Raw genomic sequence first — 23,437 nt, forward strand, 5'->3', positions numbered from 1 at the left:
CTGTTTCAAGCTCCTGGACGAAATGGCAGCCGAAAACGCAAAGACGTGACTCAGGACTTTAAACTTCAATTAACATATTTCATAAATAAACTTTATCTAAAAAAGGCAAGAATGTTATTCGGAATCATCGGAATCATCAGAGAGAGGCATATCCAGATGTTTTATTAGAAGCAAACTCTTAACATCATCATGGGTCGACAATATCGAGTAGATGAAGGTCTATTGTTTTTCCATAAAACTTTCAGTTCTTTCTGCACTGTCAATGGCACTATACAAATTTAAAATAAATATTGATCTATCATGTTTCCATCAAAGTCATCAAATTTTTGTCTGTACGTTGAATGGCCGCTGCTGCCATCACAGCCCCATTTGTAGGTAGCAATTAATTGGGTGTCATTATTGTTTTCAATATGGGTTGGAAAACTTTCTGGGTGTGCTTCAATAATCCTAGCAATCGTATGGTCCAATAAGCTTTGTAGTGCTACCTCAGCGAAATGATCAGTGACCGTTAAGACACTGGGATAGCATTTTTTTTTTCGCACAACGCAGTTTATCATAACATGGATATAAATCAGCGTTTTGCCCTTTGGCAGCTATTTTTGACAAATTCCATGTGTACTTGGTATGTCCAACATCTACAAATAGGGCCAGTGCCTTTTCATTTTTTTTGTCGGTCAATTTTGTCGGTAGACGCTGTGGGGTAGTCAAGGTTTTCATTATATTTCCGGTAAGCTCTTCGTCGGCGTTTACCATTGAAACCAACTGTGAAGCACTGCGTCTTCCAGCTTTATACAAGCTGCTACTTGCAGCTACCAACAATGCATCTGATGGGATATCTTCAGTAAGGTCTGACAATTTGTTGACTTGCTTTTTTTTGCAACAATTTTTTACCAATCTCGCTCTGCTCTGCCAGAGTAAATGTAATGTTTTTAAAAACAGTACCAAATACAAAGTTTTCCATGGCAGCAAACTTCTTCGTTGGGATGACTTCTGAGTGCCATTCCAAAAAAAGCAACCTTATTGCTACTGACATTTTTCCTAAAAAGTACCATAGTTTGAGGGCTAGCAGGTAATAGCAGTTGATATTACACATTTTGAACGGCACTGATTCACACTTTCGGCTAATAAAAGAGTTTGACTGAATCCACTTGAATCCGGTAAGTTCTACTCCACGAAAGACAGGTGTACGCTAATCCGGGCTAGTTGTTAATACACTGAATTACCACTACGTTTTATGAGCTACACATTTATAGACCGGTCACGAATATTGACTTTTTTTGTATTACATACCTTGAAGATAATAAAAAGCCAAACTTAACTAAAATTCAATGCGCGCAAAAAGAAAAAATTGTGTAAAGCTCTTTGCAAAATCATATGATGTGTTTGACCGCTCACAGTTGATGATCAGCTGATCGTAGAGCTTTTAAAAAGCTTTTAAAAATCTAATCAAATCATTTGCTCTTGATTTGTTAAAAATATTAACGGTTTTTTAAATTTGAAAATTTGAATTAAATGCCGCTAGCGAGACCAAATCGCCAACTGTGCATCAGCTTAAAGAAGATAAGGCATACAGAGTTGTGTTCAAAGGAATCCATTCAAACGTACCAAAATCACAGATTGAACAGCGATCTACTGACAACGGCTTTTAACTAGGCAAAATTTATTTTTTGTCTACTTAAAGCAGAGTGCTAATGTAGCAGAGTCCCTAAAAATAACTCAACTTGGGAAATACTGTCGAGCGTGCTTCTCGTAGAAAGGATCTACTTCATTGACAAAGATGTGTGGTAAATGTAGTGGCTCCCCTGATACTGGCTCCTTACTCTGTGTAAGCGATACATACTTGTGTATAAACTGTGGCGGTAACCACGTCTCAACATGATAATAACTGCCCAGTCAGAATAGATAAAATGAAAAACTAAAACCAAGGCCTAGACTCCCGATAACCAATGATCCACGACAAAAGTACCAGTATCTTGGCTGCCACATTTGCTTTGCATGCATATCTGGATGCGTTTCACCAATGGGCCATGAACTGGAACATCCGAATAAATGCGGACAAATGTGCTAATGTAACATTCACTAATTGTAGAAGTACCTGCCCTGGAGTCAATCTCAACGGAATTTCAATAAGAGCTTTTCCTGCGTATAAATACCTCGGTGTCACTTTGGATAAAAAACTTACTTTTGGCAAACATATAACTTGTATTCAAAATTCTTTCAAAAACAAAATGGTTCGGATGGCTTGGCTACATGCACCACACAATAAGCTTACGCTAGGATGTAAGCTCCAAATTTATAAATCAATTTTAGCGCCAAGCCTTTTCTACGGGTTACAGGTATATGGTATCGCTGCCAAAACCAATCTTAATAAAATCCGGGTTTTGCAAGCAAAAACCTTTAGAAGGATCTCTGGAGCTCCAAGGTTCATCCGAACAAGAGACATTGAACGTGATATCAACGTGCCCAAAATCGGAGACAAGCTCAAAAAACTTTCTCAAAAATATATGCAATGTCTAAACGATCACCCCAACAGCCTAGCCAAAAAGGCACCGCTGCTATTAGCAGCGCCGATCCAAGAACTAGAGTCAGGAGAAGACTAAAACGATTCCACCCTCAAGACCTACCAGACAGGATTTTGACATAATAATTTCATCAACCACATTTAATTTCCATTTATGTAATCACTTCTTGCCCTAAGCATCGCTTAGACGTAGTTTTATTATTAAATTGTTAAAGACGATTAGATTAAGGTGCCATTTGGGTAGCAGTGCTCTAATCATAAAAATAAAATTTCTACATATATAAAAGTAAAAACAAAAAAAAAAAATGTCATCTATAGAGGTTGCATCTGGCCACCTCGTTTACCGATCCATGACGGTGGAACAGTACGTGTACAGGCCAGATTGAATAAGATCCAGCTTGATGACCATAAATCTTCGATAGTGTGAATGGTTGAAGATGTAAAAGAACGATGATGATTTTAAATCTTTGGCAAATAATGCAGTGTTTTACAAACTCAGTAGATCATAGCATGTTTTAATTTTGGATTAAATTTTTGGAAGGGAAAACTGTTTTAATCTACTGATTTCAATAAGAAAATAAAAATCTTCCATAGGAAAATGTTTGGGGAATCATAGAAGACCAAAAATTAATGTAGAAAATCTGAGATTTCACTTTGGATGAGTATTCCAAAGATATGGTAACTGCTAGATACCATTTTTTAATTTTAGTTTTTTTTTAGTACTAGAAACAATGATGGTCATCGCCATTACACGGCCTACATAATTCAATATATCGTAAAATTGGATCAATTTCTTTTCTTAGGTGTCCCGCGGAAACTGTGGGTGATAGAACTTATGTTTGTTCTGGACTTTGGTTCAGGGGAGCTTAAAGGTTATGGAGTAGGTGAAATTATGCGTGGAGATTTTTTGCTGTTGGCCTGTGTTATTGACTGTTGTGTGTGAGGAATATTTACTGTTTTGAACTAAAGTGAATGGGTGATGTAATTGAGTAGTTTTTGGAGTTCTGGGCAGCTGTCCTGGGCATTGATTATTGATTAATTGATTAAAAACAATGCTATTTTCTTCGACGGCTTCGATGCGGGAAAGGTTGCGGTTGGGTTTTCATCACCTGCTACATACATGCATTATGGATATAGTGAACCGTCCTATCCAATGGCGAACTTGTCGCTGGAATGCTTTTTCAGGTTTTTTATCGAAGGCGTAATTTAAGTGTTTGTGGTCAGTATAGATGTGGGAAATCCTACCAGCAGCATGTGGCGAAAATGTTTTATAAATAGGTACTATTGACCTATCAGCGTCTTGATAGCGGCTGAATTAACAAGACGAGGTTCAATTTTTATATTAAATTTATTATGGGTCAATTTAACCCCAAAACAAATTCCGCGGCCGATCCAAAACAATGTCGAATAACAAGTGCATAAAACCTAAGAGCTTGCGCAGAAGCTCCACCAAAGCTCCCAAAGTGCATGCGCTACAAAACAACAACAAAGCGCATGCGAATCTGGGAGAAACAAAGAATATGGAACAGCTGATAACGGGCAATTAGTTGACCGCTGCGGCTAGTTACACTGAGAGAATTAAATAAAAATAATTATGATATTTGATGCTGGCACAAGTCCCAACAGGTATATTTCTAAAAGTTCCGGTCATATGTGCTATACTTTCGTTGCGATTCTGAGAGCTTATGTTGAAAAAAAAATCATAAAAACTATAAAAGTTTATGATCGCGATGAAAATTCGTAGTTCCTTGGCCACTTTGGGTGGGGAAAAATTTATGACGGATCTAACCTTGGTATGCAGAGGCTTAATACCCTGGTGGTACACTGCTGGAACAAATAAACGATCTCGTAAACAATCCACCCGACACAGATCCTTATTCTACATTATAGGAAGCGATCCTCTTAAAGTTTATTTATTCGGATATGGTACGCTTGGACAGAGTCGCAACTTGAATTCAACTCGGCGATAGCCACCCAAGCCACTTATTCTACCAAGGTAACCAATGAAGAAACCGTAGTACGATGCTACTATATCAAGCATCTGCATCCTCCTGTACGCGCGATGATTGTCGGCATGATAGGAAGCTCACCGCAGACCAAATTCTCACAACTGGCAACGCAGCCTATGCAGTCATGGACTAACAAGCAAAACAACAACGATAAAACTATCGATAAAAACGCGTCATAATACTAACCAAAATCAACGTTCATAGAATTACATACTGCCATCGACTTTTGTTACGAATCGCCCAATCCGAATTGGCCCAATTCAATATTGCACACAAGTGTATTTGGAAAAAAAAGTTTTCCTAGATCGGTATCCGCTTCCAAACATTCAAGATTGCACACACGTGTATTATGGAAAAAAGGTTTTTCCTTAAGATCGATTTCAACCCCGCAAATAATTAAATCCTAATAGATCCCAAAAACGGTCATAGCAACTACATTTGTTCTGTTCACACACATGAAATTTGGACTGTGTAATGCAACTTTGAACTATGTAAAGCATACATAGAACTAGACTTCGTGTTTGTCTACGTCGATGATAAAATCAGTTAAATCGGCCAACACACAAATATAGATCAGCGCAAAGTTTGTGATAAACTGCGGAAGTAACCCCTAGCAAATGTACCGTACCGTAACATAGACCGTTAGATCCGTCATAAATTTTTCCCTACCCAAAGTGGCCAAGAAACTACGAATTTTCATCGCGATTATCAACTTGTATAGTTTTTATGATTTTTTTTTCAGCATAAGCTCTCAGAATCGCAACGAAAGTATAGCACATATGACCGGAACTTTTAGAAATATACCTGTTGGGACTTGTGCCAGCATCAAATATCATAATTATTTTTATTTAATTCTCTCAGTGTAACTAGCCGCAGCGGTCCACTAATTGCCCGTTATCAGCTGTTCCATATTCTTTGTTTCTCCCAGATTCGCATGCGCTTTGTTGTTCTTTTGTAGCGCATGCACTTTGGGAGCTTTGGTGGAGCTTCTGCGCGAGCTCTTAGGTTTTATGCACTTGTTATTCGGCATTGTTCTGGATCGGCCGCGGAATTTGTTTTGGGGTTAAATTGACCCATAATAAATTTAATATAAAAATTGAACCTCGTCTTGTTAATTCAGCCGCTATCAAAACGCTGATAGCTCAATAGTACCTATGCATAAAACATTTTCGCCACATGCTGCCGGTAGGGATTTCCACATCTATACTGACCATAAACACTTAAATTACGCCTTCGATAAAAAACCTGAAAAAGCATTCCAGCGACAAGTTCGCCATCGGATAGGACGGTTCACTATATCCATAATGCATGTATGTAGCAGGTGATGAAAACCCAACCGCAAATACGCTTTCCCGCATCGAAGCCCTCGAAGAAAATAGCATTGTTTTTAATCAATTAATCAATATTCAATGCCCAAGACAGCTGCCCAGAACTCCAAAAACTACTCAATTACATCACCCATTCACTTTAGTTCAAAACAGTAAATATTCCTCACACACAACAGTCAATAACACAGGCCAACAGCAAAAAATCTCCACGCATAATTTCACCTACTCCATAACCTTTAAGCTCCCCTGAACCCAGGTCCAGAACAAACATAAGTTCTATCACCCACAGTTTCCGCGGGACACCTAAGAAAAGAAATTGATCCAATTTTACGATATATTGCGTAGTGTCTTAAGCATCAGCGAAATCTTCGTTTTCCGCCAATTTGTGTATCTTTTGAAATGTTTGAGCGTAAAAGAACTTTGGCGTGTTTGGCAGTTGTCCTAATTGTCCTAATTGGACAATTATTTAAGGTATTTAAAATTTTTGTTAAGTACGGGTCATTAAATTCTTTTAAGCATCGTTCAATAAAACCAAGCACACCCATTTCTTTATTTACCATAATGGATATATGGTCGGTAAAATTAATTTTCAAATCTAATAGGACACCCAGATTGTAAACCTGAGTTAATCGTTCTAAGGCGTTCCAATAGAGAAAGTACGGAGCCTGGTGAGGGCACATTTCGATCCATTGACCATGTGCTAAGCACCAATTTTGAAATTTATCCAAGTAGGATTGAAGTCTAGATTGGACACTAGTGAATCGATACTGAAGACAAAGCTTAACGTCATCAGCATCAGTTGCGATTGCCAAAGGACTGAGTTTACTTAAAAGACGTGAATGGTTAACAGAGACATTCGACGTTTAGTGAAACCATGCTGGCATGTTGATATTATTGAACTACATGGTATTACAAATGAGAAGTGATAAGTTTTTCAAAAAATTTTTGAATTTCTGACAATTTAGAGATGCTTCTATAATTGGCAGCGTCGGATTTTTTCCCTTTTTATACCCTTGCAGAGGGTATTATAATTTTGGTCAAAAGTGTGCAACGCAGTGAAGGAGACATCTCCGACCCTATAAAGTATATATATTCTTGATCAGGATCACCTCCTGAGTCGATATGAGCATGTCCATCTGTCCGTCTGTCCGTTTCTACGCAAACTAGTCTCTCAGTTTTAAAGCTATCGAGTTGAAACTTTGCACACACCCTTCTTTCCTTTGCAGGCAGTATATAAGTCGGAACGGCCGGGATCGGTCGACTATATCCTATAGCTGCCATATAACTGATTGATCGGAAATGCCATAACTCGTTGTTTTTTAAGATAGAGGGTTGGGACTTTCCACACATGTTATATTTGACCAAAATATCTTATGTACAAAATTTCATAAGGATCGGCCGACTATATCCTATAGCTGTCATACAACGATCGGAATTGGCATAACTTTGGTGTTTTTTAAGTTAGAAAGATGGGACTTGGCACAGATTCTATTTTGGACTGAAATAATCTGATTTGCCAAATTTCATAAGGATCGGCCGACTATTTACGATCTTCTATATATGTAATAATATAAGATGCGTGGCGCCACCTAGCGGACTGCGACTGAACTGCAAGGGTATATCAACTTCGCCTCCGCCCGAAGTTAGCTTTCCTTTTTTGTTATGTATGATTCCTTCCACATGAGGGGAAAGATCGAAGTCTCTAGTAATAGATTAAAGAGTTTTTGGAGATATTTTTCCACAGTGTATCGGCTCAATTTTTCAAGATACAATCGGGGGCCTGGCGAATACAGGAGCTTAACCTTAAACCACTCTTATCAAAGGATAGGCAAAATTTAAGGTTGGCTGATTGATTACTATAAGTGTAAGGCTGAGCTGGAATAGTGCTAGGTGAATAAGTTTTTTGAAAAAACTGTGCAAAGAGATCGGCCATTGCCTGATCAGTGTTTGCTGATAAGTTTTTAAACGTAATCAAAGGGGGAAAAGATGTGTTTACAAAGTTATAAAACTGCTTGGATCCTGAGTAAACTGAATCCGGCCGCGGCGATTCAGTTCCCCCCTAACTCCCTTCACATTTTTATACCCTTGCAGAGGGTATTATAATTTTGGTCAAAAGTGTGCAACGCAGTGAAGGAGACATCTCCGACCCTATAAAGTATATATATTCTTGATCAGGATCACCTCCTGAGTCGATATGAGCATGTCCGTCTGTCCGTCTGTCCGTCTGTCCGTCGGTCCGTCTGTCCGTCTGTCCGTCTGTCTGTTTCTACGCAAACTAGTCTCTCAGTTTTAAAGCTATCGAGTTGAAACTTTGCACACACCCTTCTTTCCTTTGCAGGCAGTATATAAGTCGGAACGGCCGGGATCGGTCGACTATATCCTATAGCTGCCATATAACTGATTGATCGGAAATGCCATAACTTTGGTGTTTTTTAAGTTAGAGGGTTGGGAGTTTCTACACATGTTATATTTGACCAAAATATCTTATGTACAAAATTTCGTAAGGATCGGCCGACTATATCCTATAGCTGTCATAGAACGATCGAAATTGGCATAACTTTGGTGTTTTTTAAGTTAGATAGATGGGATTTGGTACAGATTCAATTTTGGGAAAAAAAATCTGATTTGTCGAATTTCATAAGGATCGGCCAACTATATCCTATAGCTGTCATATAACTGATTGATCGGAAATGCTATAACTTCGTTGTTTTTCAAGTTAAAAGCATGGGAGTTTCAATGGATTCCTCTTTTGGCAAAATAATTCGATATGCCAAATTTCATAAGGATCGGCCGACTATATACGATCCGCTATATATCTAATAATATAAGATGCGTGGCGCCACCTAGCGGACTGCGACTCAACTGCAAGGGTATATCAACTTCGGCTCCGCCCGAAGTTAGCTTTCCTTTCTTGTTATGTCTTTACCTCTTTTAAAAATCATTTGACTTGGTTGATTTTTGTTTTGTACTTATAAATTAGGCATTGCAATAGTCCAACCCACTGGATCTTCGTGGGTACAAGTCTTCATGAAAAATCTTATAAATCTACGTCTTATAGTATCTAAGATCCACGCATTCATACAGACAGACACACAGAAGGACAATAAGACAAACGAACATGGCTATATCGACGCGTCTGTTGATGCTGATCAAGAAAATATGCCTTTATGGTGTCGGAGATGATTTCTTCTCCCATGTTACATACACGAATACAATATACTCCTGTACTCTACGAGCACTGGGTATAAAGAAACATTTAACAATGCAGCTAATGGTATGGACAGGGACAACACGCATATCGATAATACATTAACTCTTTTAAGCCAACATCGCGCAGGCTCAATCAATCAAATATAAATAAAAACTTAACAGCCGAAGGCCTCGCTACCACTGCTAGACCCATTAAGTTTCTTTAATTTTGGAAACTTTTCTGCCTTTGAAAATAAAAATATTTTATGACACAGTGTACATATTTTTAGATCCATTTTAATAGGTTTTTCTCGGATCGGGCGACTGTGTATAGTTTACCTAATAAAAAGTAATCTCGGTCGATGGTGGGCACACACATTTTCCCATGAGCGATCCTGGTGTTTGCAGTGTTATTGCGATTTGAACAATAGCTGAATGGCTAATTCCGCGTTAATAGGCTCGGAATGGCCCGGTTTCGACTCCTTGCACATTCAATAAAAATCAATTCAATAAAAGACATTAAAATAAAGAACCAAAAAATATAAAATAAAAAAAAAATTAGGAGATGTGAATAAAAAAATATCATCTTTTATGTAATTTAGGTAATTATATTTCTTATGAGAAGAATTTGTCCCAAAATTCGTTCTCAAAATTCTTGAATTCAATAATGTCGTTCTTGGATGACTTTCAAGTGCGATCCTACCTGGTACTTGGTAGCGCAGTGAAGAAGATATGTCTCCTCCAATTCAATATGCACGCAGTATAAAAGCCTGGATTGGTCAACTATATCCTATAGCAGCCACATAACTATTTGATCGAAAATGCCATAACTTTGGTGTTTTTTTACAGGGTTGAGGCTTTCCACAAATTATTTTTTTGGCCAATATGTCTTATCTACAAAAATCCATAAAGATAGGCCGACTTAACTGAATGATCTGAATTGACATAACGTTTTTTAATTATATATGATCCGATATATGTACATATATTTAATAATATTAGCTGCTACCTAACTGCAAGGGTATATGAACTTCGGTTCAGCCCGAAGTTAGCTTTCCTTTCTTGTTGTTTTATAAATTCGGAATTTTTTTTGTCAACTTACCGTTTACGCTTAGACTTATCTCCTTAGGAAAATAAAGCTTGTTCTCATTGAACTCGACTTCATAAAATTTTTTCCGACATGTATTACATTGCAATGCTTCTAATACCATGCAATTTAAGTCATCCTGATCCTGGTTGGCGATTTTAGTTTGTTCCTGATGATGGCTTTTAAGACGTTTTCGCAAAGCAAAATTTAGACGAACTAAGCGACAAATTTCCATATCTCTCTCAAGTAGCCTTTGCCTAGCAGTTTTCATGTCCTTTTTTAGCTTCGTCTCAAAAACGAGAAGTGAATCGATCACACAGTTCAGCTCAAAGGTACGTCGGCGCTTCTCATTGGCCAATTCTTGGTGCAAAGACTTATTTTGTTGGTCATAGCTAGATATTAAATTTAGAAATCGACGTTGCTGCAAGATCTCGAATGGTGTCACCGATTTTATTCTCTGATTCCCTCCTTTTGTAATGACGGGCGAAAAGTTTTGAGCCTTAATTCCTTTAGTGGTCTGAGAAAAACGGCCTGAGCTCTGTAAGATTCCAAAAATTTCAATCATGTTTTCATTTTCTACTAAATATTTCTCTTTAAATTAATGATACCAATAAAAAGTAAGTTACTCATTTTTTTTTCAAGAAATAAACAAACAAAATAAAAAGCTAAGTAAGAACGAATCCTGCTAAGGTTTAAACTCGCGCCACCGCGTTCAAACCGACCGCGAGTCGGATGCTCTAGCCACTCGGCCAGAGAAACCGTGGTTATTCTTATTTAACTATTTGTTTAACAAATAACTTCCTAAGAAAACACTTTGCATACCTTTTAGTTTGGCATCAGTTTAAAACATATCAATTGTCAAAACTTCTCTCAAGATCGCCGGGAATTGTCTAATTTGGCTAATTTGTCTAATTTGGTAGGAAGTGGTTATTGAACTTGTTTTTTGAGATTAGGCCATTAAAAATTTCTCTTTATCCAATTTTTCGTATTTCGTATTACATTACCTCTCTATTGATCCTAATGACCCACTTAAATTCATCCAAACTAAACCAACAACACACATACTTAACTACATACAGCAAAGTCTTGAAAGGGGTCTATGAGAGAAAAAAGTTTGGGAACCACTGCACTACACATTTGATAGACAAAGCCGTCTATTCTGAGGATACTTATTGAAATGTGTGGCATTGTCTGAAGTTGGGAAGGCCAAGTTCAATTATTGAACTTTAATAATGAGACCGAAAACAAAATATCGGAAAATATCAATATTTATATATTGATATGACCGCTTTAAAATATCATGATAAAAATATTAATTTTTTTCAAAAATATATCAATACTTTGACACATTTTCAACATCCCCAGCAATGATGCCAATTTGTCCTTTTTCCGGAAAAATCTGTCCTGTTTTAAACGCTTCATCCGGAAAAAATTAAAAATCAGCCGCATACCAGAAATCTGTTCTTTTTTTTAGATTTCCCATCCGGAAATTTATCCTTTTTTTAAATCCAATAATTATTCTTCCAAAAAGGAAAATAATTCAAAATTTTGGTCAGAAGTGAAGGGGTATCGGGATTCTGCAGGCTATGAGGACCTGGTGAATTTTGCTCTCAGCCTGCTTTTATTGCCATGGTCAACTGCTGAGGTAGAGAGAGTTTTTAGAACCTTTTTTCTATTCTTTTTTAAATTTTTTATCATATTTTTCCTGTTTTTTTTTTTCTCAATCTGTATTTTTTTCGAAATAATATTGACATCACTGATCCCCAGTGTTATGGAAAAAGGGAGATGCGGGCACATTAGCTGCAGAATTGGAAAGTCAAACCTATGTATATCTTAGAACAACTTTCGGTGCGTATTTGCATCAGAGAGTTGGAAAAAGCCGCACGTGTCCTTAATCTGAACCCGATGCAATGTTTGTCGCTAGGGATCCGCCTCATATGAGGAACAGCAAAATAACATATGATGTACGAAAAGGTTTCGTTAAGGAAAGAAATGAGCGTAATACTCAAATCGGTGTTTGAAAACCGCAACTCAAACCCCAAACAATAGGTAGCAATGAGACTGATGCACTATTTCATCACAATGCGGAACATCGCCCAGTAAGGCAATTTGGACGAAATGGATGTCGTCAAGTATATCTTTGATGGATTGGAGGATCGTGCTGACGAGCATCTCCGCTGTACAACTGTGTTGGATGCGCTGCGTCAAAAGCTGATGCGGTATCAATCTGTACGTCTCGAAAGGAAACGTAACGTTGCTCCTTCGCTTCCTCGTGGGGGAGCTTACGACACAGGGCATTAGATACTTTAACTGCCGACAAATGGGGCATACCGCCATGAAGTGAAAAGACCGGAGGACGGATGTTTTATCCGTTTAAGGTGGTCTATGAAAATCGCCAGTGCCCCAACCTTAGGCTCAACATTGCCGGAACCCGAAGGAACCGTGGAGGATAAATCGTTTATACAGTTAGTAAGCCAGTTAGCCAGCAACATTATTTGACCTAGTCAGTCTAAATACGCCTCCCCTATCGTTCTCGTTAGGAAAAAAATCGATGCACCTCCGGTGAGATCCGGAGGTGCATCGATTACCGAAGGTATAAAAATTAAAAGTTAGAGACAACTTTTCTTCGCCGCTGATTGAAGATTGTTTAGAATATGTCGAGGGAAAAACTGGTTTTTCCGTATTGAACTTGAAGAGTGGGTTCCATTGAATTGGAGTGGATCCGAAGTCAGTAAAATATACCGTATATAAAATATACCTTTTATAACACCTAATGGAATGCCATTTGGAGATGCAAGAATTATATCCAATGTAGTCCGTAAGCTCATCCAAAAGCGTCAGATTTTCGTTTGTATGGATGACATTATTCTAGCTACCCGTTCAGTAGTCCGGTATACAATGACACCCATATAAAAGATATCAGTGAAGATCCCGAGGCTCCAAACTGTATATCTCTTCATTCATTCTTAGGACTATTTTCATATTTCCGCAAGTTTGTACCATCCTCTTTCTGCATTGCCAAGCCAGTTTATGATCGACTCAAAAGGGGTGGTCTCTTCCTGATGAGGACACCTGAGAAAAAGTCCTTTATTAATTTAAGAAACGTTTTGTCACATTGTGCCACCCGTCCTAGCTCTATATAATCCCCAGCGCGAGTCCGAATTACCCAACGATGGAAGTTCCCACGGATAATATACGCTCTTCGTCGTTTCTGTGTGTATCTAGGGCATCCTGCGATTCTCTCGCTCAAACGCTGAACAAGAAATCAAACAACCCGCGAATTGCCCGGTGGTCTTTGGAATTATAATTCTACAAATTAAATTATAAGTGCTACATAAAACACCGACTTGGTTCCCGCATGACAAAACGAATTATTAAGTTCCGTTGAAGATGACGTTTCCTTATGTTGCCTCGACAAAGCCGAAATTCGTGGTTAGCCGTTTCAGTGAAATGATGAACTCTTGTGAAACCACAACACCGGTAGGAACAGAAAACCCTACGAATCCGTGTGGAGCCGTAACACTGTTGGAAGACGTATACCCTATGAATCTGTGTGAAACCGAGGAATCCGAGGGAGCGAAATGTCTCCGAAGATCGTACCGTTGTAAAAAATGCAAGGAAGAATGCCTTGACCGAATCGGATGCCACTTGTAGGTATAGTTGGACCTAGTCCAAAAGATTTAATTTACTGTTGCAATCCGAACAGATAAGAGACTCAGAAATTGTTGAACTCCGGGACAACCTAGGAAGAGATGCCGTCGAACGTTTTGAGCTTGTTTATGGAATAATTAACTGTAGGAATCACGCCGGAAGGTTATAATTGTATGTCCCCATAAAAGGCCTAGCTTGGTGTTGATAAAAGCGTCAACGATCTTAAAGATATTGGTAAGATATTAAAGTATTGGTTTCTTGGTAATGAGTAGGGTTGATTAATTTCTCTGCCTTTCTCAAGGAAAAAAATATAGAGTATAAAATATAAAGAAGCTGGCTAAAACACAAACTCGACCTGCCCTAAGACATAGGGCACCGCCGCAAGAATACCGCTGTAAGAAATTCATGCCAAAGTATCGTGGACCTTATAATATTAACCGTGTGTTACCGAATAATCGATACGAGGTTACAGACATAGAGGATTGTCAGTTCACCCAGCTACCGTATAAGGGAATCCAGGAAGCAGCTAGACTTAAACCTTGGGTGCAATCGTGTATGAAAACCGTTAATTTATGTAGTTGAATAAGTTAAAAAATATCTATAGATGCGGGAACATTAAAAGTGATTGGCAACGAGAAAGCGCGTGAATTTTTTTGAATAAAAACTAAACTGAATAAAAACTACATTATTATATTTGTGGTACACATCGAGTACAAAGGTCTATTTAATTCATCATAGATTTTTTGCCTACCTCGGTTGAGTTCTGGTTTTTTAGATGGTCTCCTTCACAGAGTGTCTGCAGTGCTGTTGATGTACCACTTATTTTTTTGTGGCATTTTTGTGGAATACTTTCAAATTCGTTTATGAGAAAATTGCACTGTGAGCGCTTAGCTTGTACCATCTCGTACATTTCCCCGTCGCAATGGTGACGCCCTGAAGGATTACGGCTGTGAAGGGAATTAAGGCCATTCCTGTCCGTTTGCCAGTTTGTATAGATCGGAATACTATCCGGTAGGAACTTCTCGTTCGTCGATGTCAACTTGCAGCCTCCCCTTTGACATTTTAAGGAATCGTATCCACTCCGTAGATCGTTTCGGAAGAATTTATCGATGAACTTGGTGGGTGACTTAGAGCTGAGGTGCGTAAAGAACTTGGGGTTTGTTTCGTTCAGGTTACCTGTTGACCAACGATACCGAAAATCACTTAATGACCCCTTATTGATGTGTGGCAATGTGTGACTCTTTTTCTTATTGCCACATGAATTCTTTTCTGCAAGATCTGGTATTAATTCATACATTTGAAAATTGTTTCGCCTCCCGATCATATTATAAAACTAAATTGGAAAAGTTTAATGTGCCATTCTCATTGGATCCTTGTTGATATCTGCTTATCTATATGTGGAAAAGTGTCTGAAAAAAATTTTAGAAGGTTTATATGTTATTATATATACTATAACAACAAGAAAGGTAAGCTAACTTCTGACGGAGCCGAAGTTGATATTCAGTTCCAGTTAGGTAGCAGCTTATAATACAATATTATATTATCGGATCGTATATAATTGGCCTATCCATATGAGAATTTCACTATCAAATCAATTTTTTAATAAAAATATTTAAAACAGACCGAAGCATCTTGAAAATTGGGTAAAAGTGGGTAAGCAACTCAAAACCCGATCAATAGGTAGCAATGAGACTGATGCAATATTTCATCACAATGCGGAACATCGCCCAGTAAGGCAATTTGGACGAAATGGATGTCGTCAAGTATATCTTTGATGGATTGGAGGATCGTGCTGACGAGCATCTCCGCTGTACAACTGTGTTGGATGCGCTGCGTCAAAAGCTGATGCGGTATCAATCTGTACGTCTCGAAAGGAAACGTAACGTTGCTCCTTCGCTTCCTCGTGAGGGAGCTTACTACACAGGGCATTATATACTTTAACTGCCGACAAATGGGGCATACCGCCATGAAGTGAAAAGACCGGAGGACGGATGTTTTATCCGTTTAAGGTGGTCTATGAAAATCGCCAGTGCCCCAACCTTAGGCTCAACATTGCCGGAACCCGAAGGAACCGTGGAGGATAAATCGTTTATACAGTTAGTAAGCCAGTTAGCCAGCAACATTATTTGACCTAGTCAGTCTAAATACGCCTCCCCTATCGTTCTCGTTAGGAAAAAAATCGATGCACCTCCGGTGAGATCCGGAGGTGCATCGATTACTGAAGGTATAAAAATTAAAAGTTAGAGACAACTTTTCTTCGCCGCTGATTGAAGATTGTTTAGAATATGTCGAGGGAAAAATTGGTTTAAAAACTGTTTACCATGGTACCATCCTTTTCCTGCATTGTCAAGCCAGTTTCTGATCTAATCAAAAGGGGTGGTATCTTCCTGTGGAGGGGTGTTCTCTACCTGAGAAAATTGCCTGTATTAATTTAAGAAACACTTTGTCACATTGTTCCACCCGTCCTAGCTCATTATAATCCTTAGCGCAAGACCGAATTGCTCACCGATAGAAGTTCCCACGGTTTCGGAGCTTTATTGTTACAACATTAAAGTGATGATTAGTTTCACCCAGTCTGCTTCTATGCCCGGAAAACAGCAGCTGACCGAAACTGCCAAGCTGTTTTCCCGCAGTAGTCCATTGCGTCCAGTAACCACCCAGCCCATAATAGTGTATTTTGGGCAATTGGAAGGCAGTGACCTAAATGGATTTGTCCAACTGACAAAAGCTGAAAGAACAGGCTGGCTCCAATTAGCAGGTCCACACCCTGCGGTCTGTGAAAGTTGGGATCAGCCAGAGCAACGTCGTGAGGAATCTTCCATCCGAGACCGACGACCGTTACACAGCATTTGGAGCGACGAAGCTGAAGTTGACTTGCCAGCCGCGATGAGATAAGGTTAACTTGTGAAACAGAATCCAATAACACTCTGCATTGCAGGAAGGCACCTGATCGACCACGGATGAGGATATTTGCGGTTGGCAGAAGCACTTCAGTATGGCGATCCTGAGTCAAGACGGTGTTGATTGACTGGCTGAATGTTGGCATCGCTTGTATGGCATGGGTGAGTCACCGACACCGTCGAGAAGTGTGGAGTGGGCAGCGATTCTCATTTAGCGCTTGGTAACCTCCACCTGTATGTCCCCCTGCATATCAGTCGCCAGCTGCGAGAATCTCCAATACAGCTCACTCCCGATCTCGCTGAAATTAAGCTCCACGCAAACGCTTCTCAGCACCAGCGACTCTCAGCGGAGTCTCAGCGACTCCAGCGCCATAATTGTGCAATCCTCATTCCGCGCCGCAGCCTTCACCTTCTAATGCAGCGCCTCAATTTTTATTTCAATATTTATTATGGGTCAATTTAACCCCAAAACAAATGCAGCGGCCGATACAAAAAAATGCCGAAATAACAAGTAAAAACAAGAGCTTTGGCACAGAAGCTCTTCCAATGCTCCCAAAAGCGCATGCGCTATAAATGACCACAATGCGAAACTGGGAGACAGAAGAAAGGATTAAATGCAATTATCAATATTCTAATCGGCTTATCACGTGGCTGCTTAGCCCAACATGCATTATTTCTAATTTATTTGTTTTATATGTTCGCAAGCTACAAAAAGCAAATCCGCAACCCAATAAGCTTATGAAATGCTATGAATATGTACCTTAGCTTCACAGCCAGCACCATCGGTAGCTCTACTTATCGGACTCTATCAGTGTATTTTTTTTCTTACGATTTAAAAATGTGATCTTAAAAAGGGAATAAGATATTTAAAACCTTTCTATCGAAGTATAGCATGTGAAGTTAGGTGCATTGGTTGTAAAGTTACGAGTTTTTTGAGTTTAAAAGTCTTTTTAATTTTTTAAGGAAACGTAAGGTAATTTAAAAAAATCGTAGAACAAACACTCCAATTTTTTCAAAATTTTAAGAGAAAAAATAATGTTGGACCGGGATGGTCGAGATCCGACTAATGCATTGGACATTGGACATTGCAATGTTCAAATTGGAATGGTCAAGAAATGTCGGGATGGTACCAATTGACGCATATTTTCGATTTTTGGATAAAATCCATCTAATAAAAAAAATATCTTTCATTATATGGATGGTATATCACTGATTCAGATTGAATGCACACAAAAAATTTTTAATTCTTCGGCTATATATTCGGCTAGTTTCTTCACGCGCTAGATGCGAGGGCATGCGTGTCGCCACCTAGCGTACTGCCATCCGTTGTGATTTGGGAATCTGAATTAAAATCCTAAAACATTTTTAATTACATTTAAGTTTAAGTTGATCACCATCCTGGTGACAAACCTAGCAATGACAGGTTTCTGTTATAAAGCCAAGTTTTTATTATCCTGGCAGCATGTAAACTATTATAAACTTCCAATGAACATCTTTTTATATGCTCTTGCAGTCATTCTGGCAGTGAAACCTTTTAAAAACATTTTCCTCATTACGCAAGCTATAATAAATAAGTTAATAAAAGTTGTATTCTTTAAGATAAAATTTCTTTTTATCCAAAATTATTAATTTGTTTTCTACAAAATGTAAGGCATTGTTTCTTTCGTGCGGCCTTGAGCGGTGTTTTTTTTTTTAATTTACGACGTTGTAAATTACTAATTCTTTTTTTTTACTGTGGGAAAACTTGCTTTTACCTCAAACTTTTCCGTAATTTTAAAGTTTTTAAAATAAGTTTAATAACACAGGCCAACAGCAAAAAATCTCCACGCATAATTTTACCTGCTCCATAACCTTTAGGCTCCCCTGAACCAAAGTCCAGAACAAACATAGGTTCTATCACCCACCGTTTCCGCGGTACACCTAAGAGAAGAAATTGATCAAATTTTACCATATATTGAATTATGTAGGCCGTGTAATGGCGATGACCATCATTGTATCCAGTACATATCATTTTTGAAATGTATGTGTACCAACTAAAATTAAAAAATGGTATCTAGCAGTTACCATATCTTTGGAATACTCATCCAAAGTTGAAATCTCAGATTTTCTACGTTAATTTTTGGTCTTCTATGATTTTTCCCCAAACATTTTTCTATGGAAGATTTTTATTTTCTTATTGAAATCAGTAGATCATACCATGTTTTAATTTTGGATTTAAGGAAAAACTCGAAATAGTTTTATTGAATTTATTATAGGTGGTTAAACAATATTTTCTTCAATTAAATTGGAGTTTTTAATCTCATATTTTCAAAAAGTCATGGCTATCTAAAACTGTTTCTATATTCAAAACGTATCTATTGCAGGTTCAGCTTGTTTAGTAAAGCTTTACAGAAGTTGTAGATAGCCATGACTTTTTGAAAATATGAGATTAAAAACTCCAATTTAATTGAAGAAAATATTGTTTAACCACCTATAATAAATTCAATAAAACTATTTCGAGTTTTTCCTTAAATCCAAAATTAAAACATGGTATGATCTACTGATTTCAATAAGAAAATAAAAATCTTCCATAGAAAAATGTTTGGGGAAAAATCATAGAAGACCAAAAATTAACGTAGAAAATCTGAGATTTCAACTTTGGATGAGTATTCCAAAGATATGGTAACTGCTAGATACCATTTTTTAATTTTAGTTGGTACACATACATTTCAAAAATGATATGTACTGGATACAATGATGGTCATCGCCATTACACGGCCTACATAATTCAATATATGGTAAAATTTGATCAATTTCATCTCTTAGGTGTACCGCGGAAACGGTGGGTGATAGAACCAATGTTTGTTCTGGACTTTGGTTCAGGGGAGCCTAAAGGTTATGGAGCAGGTAAAATTATGCGTGGAGGAAAAAAAAAGTTGGAAATTGTCGGCCTGTGTAATTGAACCACATATAATCAGAAATGTAATTAGGACACATTAGGAGTCGCAAATTCATTATTCATGTGAGCAAATTTTTTGTTTCTTTTTCGATTCAAAATGGAATCTCCGATTAAAAATAACGGGATTGTCAAAATACCTATTACTCTTCTTTTTTTAAGCAAAAACAGAATAAATAAGCAATAAATAAGATCTATAAGTGACACATTCATTTTTTTGTAAAGTAGTAGTTGGTATATTGATGTTAGAGGAAGTGTAGAAAGAGACAGACCACGACGTCCTGATGAAAGCTAAAAACATCTGAAAAAAGTTAATATATGCACAAAAAATTAATTTGTATTAAAAATGTAGGGTCGTGGGTTTCATTTTGTATATCTCGAAAAAAAATCGATATTTTATTTTGCTTCTTCTAATCTTATTAGGAAAATTTTTTGCTGAGCAGATCCAAGTCCAATACTCAAAACAAAGGAGGAAAATAAGCTTATGTGATAGTTTTTTTTTCTTTCTTTATTTTATTTACAGTTTATCTATCTAAAGATAATAAGTAAATTTTATGCTTATGTGATAGTGACCCTTTTAAGTGACCTCACCAATTTATTAAATTTATATATTAAATCTAAAGCGCAGACAAAAACGTGTTTAAACTATAGCTACAAAATTAGAAAGTATAGAGTAATATTCAATTAAAAAAAAACATTTTAGCATTCGAAAATTGTGACCTCAAAATTAAATCGTGTTTTTATCGGTTGAATGCCAGGCTGATATGAGAAGGAAAGGGAGAATTATATTTTTAGAATTTTATAACTTTGGAACGTTAGAATGTTAACACGTTAACATCGACCCAAGAGTCAGAGTTTAAGATCAAAGAGGTAAGCAATATCCTATAAAATCTTTACTGCATGAGTTTCTTCAGCCACTATGACATTGGCCTTAAGGTAAAATATTTCACCATTCAAAAATTAGTACGGAATTCCTTTTTTTATTATTTTTTATTACTGTTACAACGTCATTAGAGAATATTGAAAAAATTCGTTCGCCTATTTATTGTTAAATTTTTTTTTAATTTTACGACGTGATATCGCGCTTTGTTATTGCGATCGTTTATAGTTCTGTGGATAAAAGGGGTGACTTCTTGTTGTTCCCGACGCCTTGCACTCTTACGGAATTATGATGAAGAAGCTCATGTGGCTCATTTCTTGTCGCGGCAATCAGCGTTGGAGACCGTGAGAGTCCTGGAGATTACAGATACTAATTATGATGGTCCTTGATGTTTTACGTAATCGTTTTTGTAATCATGGCTTAATCTTCCAGGCCCACATCCATGGATATCACACATCTTATTAGATGTGAGATCCAGCTACGCGTCCCAGGGTCAGTGACTACTCTTTGGGAGTTATCTGACCGTTTTAATAGTCAAATGCGGCTCTCATGAGTTCTGGATCACGTGCCGAGATCCAAGGATGCCTGCTTATACAGGTAATTTTCCAGAAGCGGGATTCTACAAAAAAAGCGAAGTTGGACGATTTTCCCTTATGAGTCTATGGGTCGATTTTTGGAGCAAAGATGCCGAACGCTTGACTTTACTTTGGTTACTTAGGCTAACTAGGCGGGCTGATGTGGATCGTATACCAACCGATGTAATATTATTACGGGAATCGACGGCGTCCTGTGCTAGAAAAGAGGATGAAATTCCCTATATAGGAGGATGTGAAGTACAGAGGAATCGACGTTTCGGCCCTCATGCGCTTGTTACGGAATTGAATTTGACCGGCTTTTTTATTTTGCGATTAAACTGACCCATTAATAAAGATTTACAATTTGAGTGTACACAATTTCAAGTCGATCCGACGAATATGTTCAACTCTGAGTTTCAAAACTATAAACACGTTTTTCTCGAATCCGTGTTTTTTATTTTTTTTTCGAAACCTCGAAATTTGTACACAAGCTTCTAAAATATATTTTTCATAAATAAATCAAAGTATTTCCCCATTCGATGAAAATTTCTATTTTTTAAACCATTAATGAGTTTTAAGGCCCAAACGGGCCTTTGGCCAATATCCGTAGAAAGTATATATATACTTTATAGGGTCGGAGATGTCCCCTTCACTGCGTTGCACACTTTTGACCAAAATTATAATACCCTCTGCAAAGGTATAACAATAAAGGAATGCTAACTTCGGGCGGAACCGAAGTTTATACCCTTGCAGTTAGGCAGCAGCTTATGGCGCCACGCATCACTGTGGACGGAAGTCCACGAGGTGACGACCTGCATGCCTAGGCGTGCGCGAGGAAACTCTATATATAGCCGAAGAATTAAAAATTTTCTGTAGGCAACCGATCTAAATGAATGATATACCAATCGAAAGGTATTGTTTCAATTAGATAATTTTTGTCGAAACATATTCCAAAAGTTATTTGGTTTGGGAGAAATTAGGGTGAAAGTAAAAAAATTTTTAATCACTAAAGTGAAGCTGGTGGGCACATTTTAGTCCCCAGATAGAATATTTTTATATATTCGCATATATTCTAGAGCTAAATACGCGTCGATTGGTACCTCAATCGACCCGATCCGACATTTCATTCAGAAGTTATTTGAAAAATTATTTGAAATTTTTTCTTCTTCTTCAAAATGAAGCCAATTGTCGGTTTGTCTGTTTGCACTATTTTTTTCTTAAAAATCCTGAAAAAAATTGGAAAATGTTTGTTACTATCATATGAGCAACTATTGTTCTACAACTTTTTGAAATACCTTAAGCTTACGTAAAAAAATTAAAAAAACTTTGTTAATAAAAAAATTCATAACTTTATAATTAAGAAAGATATTAAAAAGAGCTTTACACCGTTGAAATGGTTTTTTAAATATAAATTTCACTTTCTTTGAGACCAAACGTCTATATAGTACACAAAAAAAAAATACACTGAAAATAAACTTTTAAGAAAAAAAATTATTTTTCAAAATTTGGTCGACTGATCCTTTTTATATTGCACGTGGAGATAGCTTTTGAGATGACGCAACTTTTGATATATCGCTCATATCTGGCAAAATCCGTTAACTCAAGATATAGTCCTGTAAGTGCAGCTACCCATTTTGTGCAGCCTCCTGTGAAGCTTGCATTTACTTATACATGTGTGTGTATTTGATTGGCAACTTTGCTTTTTGGAGTCTGCATATATTTGGTCAATACCCTAAAAAATATGGAGTATATCTTTTCAGATTTTAGATTATTTATTTAAAAATAAAATCCAAATAAAAAAGGGCTTAAAAAAGTAAAACGTAAACATTGACTCAACTTGGACTCGAACCCAGGCCCTCCCGTGTTAGGAACCACGACGCTCTCCACTCGGCTAACCTCGAACTTTGTTGCTTGATGGCAACTTTTGATGTAATTCTGCTTTGTGTTTCAGTGTCTCATGTCTTAATGAGAAGAATGCAAAATTTTATGAGTAGAACGCTTTATATGCATATGCCCCCACTGAGCATATAATGCATATAAATAAATGCTTTACTTAAATTAGCCACCACCGTTTTGGGCCAAATCATGAATTAAAAGCTAAAAAAAAACCAGGCAAACCAACTCCGCCAATACTTTTCTAATATTTATTATTTTATATCGCACACCCAAAATAAATTGTTACATTCAACAATTGGTTTAACTAGAAAAACTGGAAAAACGAAATTTCCATTTTTTTTTATTTTTTTATCTTTGCGCATTTATTTTAGATATAATACATGTTTATTATATGATTGAGCGGATATGCCATAACTTTGTTTTTTTTTTTATAAGTTAGAAGGATGGGACTTAGTACAGATTGCAT

At 37.4% G+C, this 23,437-nt stretch overlaps 1 protein-coding gene across 8 annotated transcripts in view; it reads right to left on the reverse strand.

The window, feature by feature from the left end:
* Positions 1 to 23,437, reverse strand: part of LOC116655386 — a 70,269-nt gene that overhangs the window by 21,918 nt on the left and 24,914 nt on the right. For 4 of the 8 annotated variants that reach the window (XM_044716079.1, XM_032453244.2, XM_032453243.2 and 1 more), the window contains 2 exons: positions 14,537 to 15,194; positions 10,150 to 10,672 (listed from right to left, as the gene is read on the reverse strand). In XM_044716079.1, coding sequence (XP_044572014.1) covers positions 10,150 to 10,672; positions 14,537 to 15,109 — 1,096 coding nt within the window. In that variant the 5' untranslated portion in view covers positions 15,110 to 15,194. Of the gene's footprint in view, positions 1 to 9,900; positions 9,942 to 10,149; positions 10,673 to 12,814; positions 13,207 to 14,536; positions 15,195 to 16,291; positions 16,681 to 23,437 lie in introns of those variants that run through there. The other 4 variants (XM_014904062.3, XM_044716080.1, XM_044716081.1 and 1 more) reach the window with 4 other exon arrangements.

This window comes from Drosophila ananassae, chromosome 3R, assembly GCF_017639315.1.
Source record: "Drosophila ananassae strain 14024-0371.13 chromosome 3R, ASM1763931v2, whole genome shotgun sequence".
Lineage (NCBI taxonomy): Eukaryota > Metazoa > Arthropoda > Insecta > Diptera > Drosophilidae > Drosophila > Drosophila ananassae.